Source organism: Limulus polyphemus, unplaced genomic scaffold, assembly GCF_000517525.1.
Source record: "Limulus polyphemus unplaced genomic scaffold, Limulus_polyphemus-2.1.2 Scaffold319, whole genome shotgun sequence".
Classification (NCBI taxonomy): Eukaryota; Metazoa; Arthropoda; class Merostomata; order Xiphosura; family Limulidae; genus Limulus; species Limulus polyphemus.
The window spans coordinates 168,153-179,163 of NW_013665929.1; the positions used below are offsets into that span (position 1 = coordinate 168,153).

At 34.2% G+C, this 11,011-nt stretch overlaps 1 protein-coding gene across 3 annotated transcripts in view; it reads right to left on the reverse strand.

The window, feature by feature from the left end:
- Window positions 1-3,749: 3,749 nt before the first annotated feature.
- LOC106457341 (glycine receptor subunit alpha-3-like) overlaps window positions 3,750-11,011 on the reverse strand; it is an 87,800-nt gene continuing 80,538 nt past the window's right edge. For all 3 annotated transcript variants that reach the window (XM_013916743.2, XM_022383226.1, XM_022383227.1), the window contains 2 exons: window positions 7,621-8,000; window positions 3,750-4,874 (listed from right to left, as the gene is read on the reverse strand). In XM_013916743.2, the coding sequence (XP_013772197.1) occupies window positions 4,689-4,874; window positions 7,621-8,000 (566 nt within the window). In that variant the 3' untranslated portion in view covers window positions 3,750-4,688. The remainder of the gene's footprint in view (window positions 4,875-7,620; window positions 8,001-11,011) is intronic.

An 11,011-nucleotide genomic window follows, 5' to 3' on the forward strand; every position in this document is an offset into this window, starting at 1 on the left:
AATTAACAAAAACACCAGTATTAAAAAACTTACTTGTTTAATGAGATGGTATTACCTACGCGGACCCCCAGGGGTCCAGAAACCCCAGGTTGGGAACCACTGGTTTAGAAGAATTAAGAATTGCCGTTTATAAAAGTAGCAACATTTTCAGAAGAGTTAACTTTTTTTTTCAAGTTACATATTACGTCACTCTTATATCTCAAAAGTTTATTGTGGTCATCTGGCTCCATTTCAGAGCATAATATCGTAGCGTAGGCGGTATGTATTTTTCTAAAATTCACGTGAAAAATATTCATAACATCTTTACTAAGAAGTATAAAGAAAAAACAAACACATAAAATTATTTCATTACTTTCCTATTGAATGATTGAAACTTTTAGGAACTTATGCACAGAAGCACCATATTTAGCTGATCGCATAATTTCACCCCAATCGAATTAATTTTCTTGTAAGCGCACGATAGGAAGTTCATCATTTTACTCATCGAAATTTTAAAAATATTGTTTAGGTAGTTAATAATTGAAAATGATGTACTAAATGTAGTTTGCTAGGGACATAAAATCGACCCACTCTTTTATGATATGCTTAGCTGAACATTCAACAAATCCTCAACAAGGTATAACATATGACAGTTAAGTATAGTGATATTGGTTTTTTGCAACCTAAACAATATCTTACACGGCATACGAGCTAAACAACCAGGTCAGAGACCCTTATGTCCCTAATTTTGAACTACTGGTCAGAGGGAAGGCAACAGCACTCGCCGATAGAAGTGCTTTCTCTAGCCTTGAAAGTGCGGAGTATGTTTAGCAGCCTCACAGCCCAAATATTTGACCTTCTGATCCACAGCCCGGCAAGCCATATACTAGTCCATGCCTGGAACTTACTTTGGCGAATACTCTACACATATATTCACTACCGGTTAGAGCATACAATCCAAAAATAAACCAAAACATATATATTTGTATAAACGTGACATTAAATCTAAAATTAGAAACATTTTAGATATTGAACACAAAATCATTAAATGCATAATGATATCCAGTTTCGTATTAGTACAGAACGCCCCCTCTCGCCGGACTGATGGCTTATAACGCTAAACATTAAGTTTTGGTATTCGCGACGGGTACAGCACAGATATCCCATTGTGTACAAACGAACAAAACGTAAGTTTAAATAAGATAAGATATCTCTGTGGTACGTTATAGTGTCCTTTCTTTCAGAAGTAGTTTTAGTGTCGTTTTGAGAGGTTCTCATTGAACTTTCTGCAATTATAAAATGAACTTCCAAAAGTATAATCCTATAAATTGAAATGTATTATTGTTTACGGTTGTTTCTATCTACTTAGTTAAATGAAAGTAAAAGCAAACTATATGTTAAGATACTACTGTGTGTCTTTTGCTAAGGAATATTCAATCTAAACAGCACCTTATGCGCACGTGAGTGAATGGTCAGTTCCGAGATACCCACGATTTGGGGTCCTGAATTTTAAACAAGAGTTCTGTTCGATTTGGAGCCAAATAACGAAATTGACCGTTACTTTTATGAAGCTTCTAAAGCTGAAAGCGCAGAGATTGTTCAACAGCATACGTCTCAAACTCTAGACCTTTCGACATACACCCCGACACGCTAGCCACTTGGCTCTTTTTTTTAGAAGAGATTTAGAAAAATAGTAAAACATCATCCATCAACAAAATACACAGTTTTCTCCACCATTCAGAGTCGATTTCAATTTAAAACAAGCAAGTTGCCTACTTTATCACTTCTATATACTTTCTATGCAAACGTTTTCCAATTTTCATCATATCTATAGTTCACCTTCTTTCCAGATTGTTGGAAAAATAAATTAGAAAGCAACAGTATTAAAAAGCTTAAAATTGGCTAACTGGCGAACATTTAAGTGTGGAACTTATTGTTGTTGAGAACATTCATAAACAGTACAGGCCTAACAATATTCAATACGATGTAATAGACTCGTCCGTTATCAGGTTTGCGAAATTTAATAAATCATCGCGTACCCCGTTGCATGGGGATTAATTAAACTTAGCTTTTATTGAAAGAACGCCGAATTTCAACCAAACAAGATATTCTTATAACTAACTCTGTCAAACACGTGAGTATATAAAGTTTCAGAAGCTAACTGCCCTAAGAAAGTACTTTGAATTGTACATTGATCACTCATAAGACTTTTAAAGTTACAAAGATTTGTTTGTTAATAATTTTCGCGCAAAGTTTCATAACCTAACAAAACGGATGTCCTCGCATTGTCGTCAATAACTGTGAACTGATGGGCTAGAGGGAATGCAGATAATTCATGACACCCACCTCCAACTTTCGAACGAATGTTGTCTCATCGACTAGTAAGATTTGACCTTCACTCTTATAACACACACGGTCCCAAATGTGTTTTTTTGCGGTAATGGTACAAAAGCCACGAGCCCTCAGTTTCACAGTCTGGACACGATATAACGGTGTTTGGGTTATTAGAGGAGGAACAGTCAAAACTTGCTCTGTTGCTTTGGTAGCAGGAATGAAAGCAGATCTGTATTTTCTCGTTCTGAAACAATACCCACTTTTAAGGCTTTTCTTTCCTTATTGCACACTCGCTTGAAAACCCGTCCGTTGGACGGGTGAAATAAAAACTCGTTTGTAACAAAGGATAGGAAATTGTGCTTGAATTTTTTTTTTTTATTAACATAATAAACATTAAAAGTGCAATAAAAATACATAAAGGTACCAATACTGAAAAGAAAGACGTACTGTTTTCAACACATATTAACGTTCATTTATATGGATTTTGTAGTCCTGTAGTGTTTTGTTTTTTGGAAAAGTCTACCCTATGTGTGTGTGTGTGTTCATATAATGGTGATAAATTATTCTTATTTCAGAAAAACTCGAAAACGATAGAAAACAAACTCTAAGTATTTTAAGATTCTAAAAGTTGACAGTTTTAGATAATAATTATTTAATTTTTCTAATTTACTGTGTAACATCATGGCGTATAGACGTCGGTATTCTCTTCGATAAAAGGAAATGCATGTTTCATGATTGAATAATTAAACATATTACTAACGACGTTTTATTCCTGGTAGCTGTTTCAAGTGGCTGTCTTGTCTAGATTAAGTATGTTGTCATTGACGATGACAAATAACTTGAAGCAATTTAATACCGGAATGTCATACATTTTAAAAGAAAACTCGTGAGCTCGCTGCATTTTATATCCTACTACATTATATAGAGTCTATAAGTTGAAAAACTTTAATTATTCTTCTATAAAAATATTTATGACGTCATGATGAAAAACGATCTTATAGGATCTTAGCCTTTAAACGTGGTTATGGTGTTCTTATCAATATTTTAAAGGTACGAATATATTAATTCACTACCACCACCCCTATACAACAAAGCTTATTTTAGAAAGGGTCAAGAAATACCATTTTAATTGCAATGATTATGTTTAATATCTTACGAGATAAGAGAAATACTATTACAAATGGAACAAACTATTGTCCAATAAGAAAGAAAAACAACATTTAACAATTAAATAAGATAACAAGCATTACAACTAAAGGCAATTGATGTGATTTGAGAAGAGTTTTCACAGGCATGAATTGTCATAAAAATCCACTCAAGATAAAACTAAATCTTCATGACTTATTATGTGTTTGTTGTTCTATTAACACAAATAGAAAACGTTTTGCAATGAAACAAGGAACAGAAAGATACACAGAAGAAAACTCTTTATTATTTTTTTAAAACTTTTAAGATTCGTTCAATTTAAAGTTTCTTATTATCTCACAATCAAATAATAAAAGCTTGCTCATAAAGACATTTGAATTGTTTTTGTTTTTTTTGTTTTTAATATGTTAATACGATATCATACTTACATATAAGCTCTACTTATAGAAAGACGAAGTGAAATGACAGGTTATGTCGTACCCGTAAAGGTCATTAAACATTTTTATACTGGAATATATTAACATGAATGTCCTACTGCTTAAATTAACTACAAAGTGCATTATTGAAAAGTTAGAATCTACTAATATACTACACTGAGAGAAAGATTACGTCTTCTGAGTACTTTTACAAGCCAATTATTCCAGAATGCTAAGAGAACAAAGTTTTTTCTGTTATTTGATCGTAGGTAATTCACACCATGACATTTGCCAGCATCGTAAAGTAATCTACTCTCAGCTCAGAAACTCAGCAAAAGGTGGTAATCTATAGAGAAGATGAAGAAGCCCTTGTTAGGCATATTGTAATCGACATGAACATAAGTATCATTATGTTTTTGGAGCCAAATGAGTATCGAGTTTCTACGAATATTTACGCTATTACATAGATCTATAATTTCACGGATTTTCAATTCACTATTAATGCTACGAATTTTCAACTACATTCCTTCACGTGATCAGTATTTCTGTAGCTTGTAAGCAACCATTCAGCAACAAGTCCACTGTCGCAACGCTTTTTTCATTATCGGCCATCAGCCATCCATTTATTCACTCCACCAAGTTCACCAGTGCATAAAATGATGTACCAGTTGAACGTACTTTTACTGTATCATTTCACAGCGAAATATTTGGGTAGTATTTTTTTTCTCTTGATATGTTATTTAAGTTTAATTAAGTCCAGATCCTAAATCATGCCATAGTACCCAGTCCGGTGAAAACTGAATCAGAACTTCGTCAGATTTCAAAATTCTCTGCACTTATGTTCAAGAACACAAACCAATAAATTCCGTTCAACAGTACAAAGGATAAGGGAAAAGCGACGCGCGAAACTTTGTCTATCATGATAACATTATTTCTTCTTTTCTGGGCACTGGTTAGAAGCAGTGTTGTTTTAGCCCCATTTGGAACCTTGCTCCCTTCCTGGAATAAAATAGTAAAACTGATTAGACAGAAATTTTATGATGTAAAAATAGTAACGCTTATAGATAAGTACAACGTTGGGCTGTTTAGAAAGAGTCATAAAAAGTAAACATTAGAAAAAAGAGAAAAAATGTATTACTTCGGGTGAACTTAAAAAAATTGAGTATGATAATTTATGCTTCTTTTACCTGCTTTACTTTTCTACTTTTTAACTTTAACATAACATAACGTTTTGGAACAACATGGGACCTATTGGCCCATCTCGGCTGTTCCATCTTCTAAACTAAACTAAAATTATTAATAAATAAATTTTAAAAAATATTAAAACCAACCTTTTATCATTCATATAGTTATCAAGCTTTCTCTTAAACTCACTTAAATTTACTGCTTCCACAACATCCAAAGGCAACCCATTCCAAAATGAAACACCCTGTTATAAAAATTTAACTGTTTTAGCTGAAGATGACTCCTACCCCGCCAAAATTTATATTTGTGTCCCCTAGTCATACTATTCTCACTGTTAAGGATGAAAAACTATGATGCATAAACACTATCAATTCCCTTTACAATCTTAAACACCTCAATCAGATCTTCCCTAACTCTTCTTTTTTCAAGAGAAAACAGTTTCAGAGATTTCAACCTCTCCTCATATGACAACCACTCCATCCCAGGCACCATTCTAGTAACCCTTCTCTGAATCCTTTCCAACAATTCAATATCTTTCCTAAGGTAAGGAGCCCAAGACTGAACACAATACTCCAAATGTGGCCTAACCAGCGACCTATACAATGAGATTACAACCTCTTTAGATTTGTATTCAATATTTCTGTAGATACAACCTAAAATCTTATTTGCCCTACCACTAGCAACAGCACACTGTTTGGATGGCTTAAGAGACTGATCGACTAATACATCTAGATCCCTTTCTTTCACAACACTGTGAAGGTTATTCTCATCTAAATTATACTTTTAATTCCAATTATGATAACCCACATGAATTATCTTGAATTTATTATAATTAAAACCCATCTGCCATTTATTTGCCTAACTTACTAAGTGATTTAAATCTTTTTGTAAAGCAGCAGCATCCTCTTCACAGCTAGCAACACCCAAGACCTGAATTAATATCATCTGCAACTTTAAGTAATATATTGTCCATTCCTTCTTTTATATCATTAATCTAAATCAAAAAAACCAAAGGTCCTAGGACTGAGCCCCGAGGAACCCCACTTTACATGAACTTAAAACTGTTGGGCCTCTTAGTGATTTTTTTTCTTTTTTCTTAAGTTGCTAAAACTATGATTTAGATACAGAATCAAAAGATCGTTTTTAATTTGCTAAACTAAGGTATTGGTATTGAACCAAAAGTACTGTGCATTTTAAGTATTAATTTTATAATAAGAAATTAAGATGGTTTGTTTGTTTGAATTTATGCACAAAGCTACAGAATGGGCTATCTGTGCTCTGCCCACCACGGGTATCGAAACCCGTTTTCTAGCGTTGTAAGTTCGTAGACATACCGTTGTGTCACTGGGGGGCAATTAAGATAGATTGACAAGATTAGTAAATGAAATTAATTATTCAAATATAAATTTTGCACTTTAATAATATTTTTAGAGACCGTGTGTAACCTAATGATTAGCGTTCTGGACTGCGAACCAAGGATCTATGGCATACGTTGCGTACATCGGGGCCGTGGATGCGTTATAAATGTGACGGTCAAATCCCGTTATTCAATTAGAGTAGTCCAAAAGTTGTCGGTGGGTGCTGTTGACTAGCTGCTTTCTCTCTGGTATATATGTTCAAAATTAGAAACGGCTAGCGCAGATAGCTCTACTGTATCATAGCTTGAACATCCGAAATAAAACGAACACTTTTAAATATTCGAAACAGACTGGAGGATCCCGAGCGCAGCAATGACCAATAAGAGTAACTATAAGCGCCTGAAAAAAATTGAAAGGTCCTTATTGGATTTCATTTGCTCCCTCCAATGGATTTTACTTTCATGGTGAGAAGGTATTGGATAGTAATAAGTTAAAAACACAAAGAAAGTAACAATTATTCAAATAAAGTATTTTACGCGTTGTGGTGTTTTTTTAACATCCATTTGCCAGGCGATGTACCATTTCTTCTAAGAATTTTAATATGCGTTATGTATCTCTTTTTTATTGTTTTGTTGTTAAATTAAACTATGTCAGATGTGCGCTACTCGATATAGTTTACGTTAAGTCAATGCCTTAATAGCAAAATAGTAAAATAAAAGAACTGATAATTATATCAAATAAAGTTTCTGAAAACACATTTTGTATTGAAGCAAGGAAACCGATTACTGCTGTGCTACACAATTTGAATATTTGGAACTGTTACTTTTCTTTTTGTCGATGGCATCACCTTGAACAGTTAAAATCATAAAACCACTAAAACCAACTAACGGCCTAGAAGACTTAACATTATACTAGAATAGGTCACATCCTAAGAAACTGTGATACATTTTTTAATAAAACCTTATCTTTTCTAATTAAAAAAATATGAGTTCCGGAAATATTTTATTTTCATTATCCTTTTTATTTATAATTATGTTCTGTTCTCCATCAAAAGTTAAAGAAGGTCATTGTTTAAATTTAATATTTATGAACTACCTCCACCCACTAACTTAAATAGTAAAACATCCGAGTACTTTTAGCTTTCCAGAAATTTCTGAATGTTTATATGTATGTGTTTTATTATTCTGAAGCATATAGCTAACCTTTGCCGAAAGGACGACACTTCGTAAGTTCGTTTTTACTGGTTCGTTGCTATCACTGTCACCATCACCAGATATGATATTCACAACAGCGTACTCCATTAGTGAAGCAAATACAAAGACTGTACAAGACGACATGAAGATATCAATCGCTTTGATATAGGACACCGGTGGAAGTGACTTCTGCGATTGCGCATGTTGAGTCGACAGAGTTAGCAAACTAGTTACACAAAGTGTGACGCGGGCCGGAACAGCTTCCGGTTTGATCCAAAAGGAAATCCAAGACATGATGACAATCAAACAAGTAGGGATGTACGTGTGAAACATGTAATATCCTAGACGGCGCTTTAACTTGAAGATTACTTTGATGCACGTGAAATTTCCTGTAAAATGATAAAAAAAAACAAACAGAATGGCGATTACTACATGTTATCGCGGCAAAAATTCAATATTGACTGACCTGCTAAAATATGTAACTGTTACCATTTGAAACATATTTGTTTAATAAGGTTTCGAAAGAAAACTGAAGCTAAAAAAAAACAAGGAAAATATAGAGCAGAAATAATTAGTGGTAACTGCCTCAAGCTACCATTCTAAATCTAAAAAAAACAAGGAAAATATAGAGCAGAAATAATTAGTGGTAACTGCCTCAAGCTACCATTCTAAATCTAAAAAAACAAGGAAAATATAGTCCAGAAATAATTAGCATTAACTGCCTCAAGCTACCATTCTAAATCTTTCATCCTTATCCAACTGGCATAACAGATTAAACTTGTGATATTCTTAGGTAAGGTTTCTCAAACTGGAAGCCTTGGTTACCGGGGGTGGGGGTACAGAAAAGTGTCCGGGGGCCGTAGGTAATGCAAAATACTGTTAAGGTACTCGGTCAGAATGCAGAATGTTCTAGAGGTCTTGTGTTGAGAAATTTTGGGGACTCTTATTTTAAGGAGCACTTAGTTATCAAACCACACAAACAATTAATATTTGTTAAGCAGAGATGTGTTGAAGCAGAAATTCAAGAGACTAGCGTAAAACGTTCAGTGAACAAAAACACTTTATTAGCAAATCAACATGCACAGGAAATCAGCGACAGGACAAGAAACGTTTAAATAACGACTATGCTCTCCGTTTGGGCAAGAAGCGAATGACTTCACTTAACAAATATACAGACAACTCTGCTTAGAATTTTATTATAAGTTCTTCCACCACGAGACCCAAATTACATCACTCACTTCTATGGGTAAGCTCCAACTAACAGAAAATGGAAACCAGAGTTTCTGATTTTTCTATTTCCACACATAACTAACATGCTAGCAAACTCACTAAGTACAATTTAACGAATTATCTAGCAAATCAATTAGGTGTGAAAAAATAGGTAAATTTTGGGGCAAACCTTCAATCCCGTATTACATTCTCCACGGCCAAGGCTTTTATATTTATACAGTAAATTACTGGATAAATGTTTTATTGTACTATGTTTGTTTTCAATTTATGCACAAAGCTACACAATGGGCTATCTGTGCTCTGCCCACCACGGGTATCGAAACCCGGTTTCTAGCGTTGTAAGTCCGCAGGCATACCGCTGTGCCACTGGGGGCTTTATTGTATTATGAGACTGGGGACAGTCCTAATTTGAAATATTTATTGTATACTAATAAATGTTGATTTGTTTTAATAATTATGGTGTTATAAAAGAAATACTTAACACCAAGACGACTTATAAATAAATTATCTAGTGTCAAAGTGAATATTCTTGCACGGTTGTAAAAAAAAATATAGTCGTGTCACGTGTTCTAATAAACTTAATGGTTTTTATCGATTGCATACATTAGCTACTAATGCATTCAGAACCAAATAGAAATAATAACAAATAGAATTTGTTAGAGTTTTCTTTAACAAAAAAGAAAAACTTAATCAATTTCGTCTACTTTTGGGATTAACTTAATTAAAACTTTTGTTTCTTTATTTATGTCACTGTCTTTAATATTTGATTTTAAGTGAATATGACATATTCATATAACATTAATTAAAAGTTGTTTTGAGGCGTACTGTATATAATGGCCTGTAATGATCCCATATTAAGCACATATGCTCTCAGCAGTAACTCTTATGTTGGGTGTTTAATAAAGAAAACTTATTAAACTTTGTATTCTGAACTTAATGTTTTCTGGTTGGTCAGTGGTAACTTTACAGGCTTACAACGCTAAAACCTGGGATTCAATTTCCTGTGGCGGAAAGAGTAGATAACCCGATGTGGTTTTGTGCTAAAAACAAACAAAACCAAAACGCGTTTCAGGATATTATACAATCATATACGATCAAAAAGTATTAGGTCATCAAGAAATTAATGTCGCCTTTTTTTAGATAAAAAAAACCCGAACAACTTATTTATCAAAATAAAACATTTATTAAATGAAATAGTCTCCATTATTCTCGATAATGCTTTTACATCTTACAATCAGGTTGTTAATGCCCTGATTAAAGAAATCACTTGGCTTTGAAGCAAAACATATGTCGATGTCCTCTTTAACACCTTCCACATTTGCACACATTTTCTTATTAAGATGGTGTTGCAGAGAACGTAAAAGATGGTAATCTGATGGTGCCATATCTGGAGAATATGGTGGTTGGGGGAGAACTTCCCAACCCGACTCCCTAATATTGTGTTGCGTCAAACGTGCCACATCCGGACGTGCATGGTCGTTTCTGATAAAGGGCTTGATTCAAACGTTCCAGTTGCTGAGAATAGATCTCTGCATTGACACTTCGCTGGGGATTGAGGAGTTCGAAATGAATTACTCCTTTGATGTCCCCCTAAATGCAAAGCATCACTTTCTGCTGATGGAGTCCAGGTTTTGGGGTCAGAAGTGTTTTTTGTCTAGGACTGAGCCATTGTTTTTGGCGTTTAATATTCGCATAGATAATACATTTCTCATCACCGGTGATAATTCTGTTCAAAAATGGTTCACGCACATTACGCGCCAGAAGAGACGAAACAACGTTCACACGTTGGAAACGATGATCATGGGAGAGTTTGTTAGGCACCCAAACACATTATTTACGAAGTTTTCCCATATTTTTTTAGATGTTTAAGTACTGTTTCATAAAATACATGCAATTTCAGAGCCATTTCACGAGAGTGTTGCCTTGGGTTAGACTCAACAAGCGTCTTCAGAACATCAATATCAATTACAACATGTCGGCCCCTGCCATCAAAATTTTTGAGGCTAAAGTCACCTGAACGAAATTTGCTGAACCATCGTTGACACTTAAGAACGTTCGAAACATTTCCATAAACTTCTCTGATATTCTTTGTGGCTACAGGGGAGTTGTTTCCCTTCTTGTATTCAAACAGCATTACATGCCGAATGTGTATCTCGACGTGTACCATCAC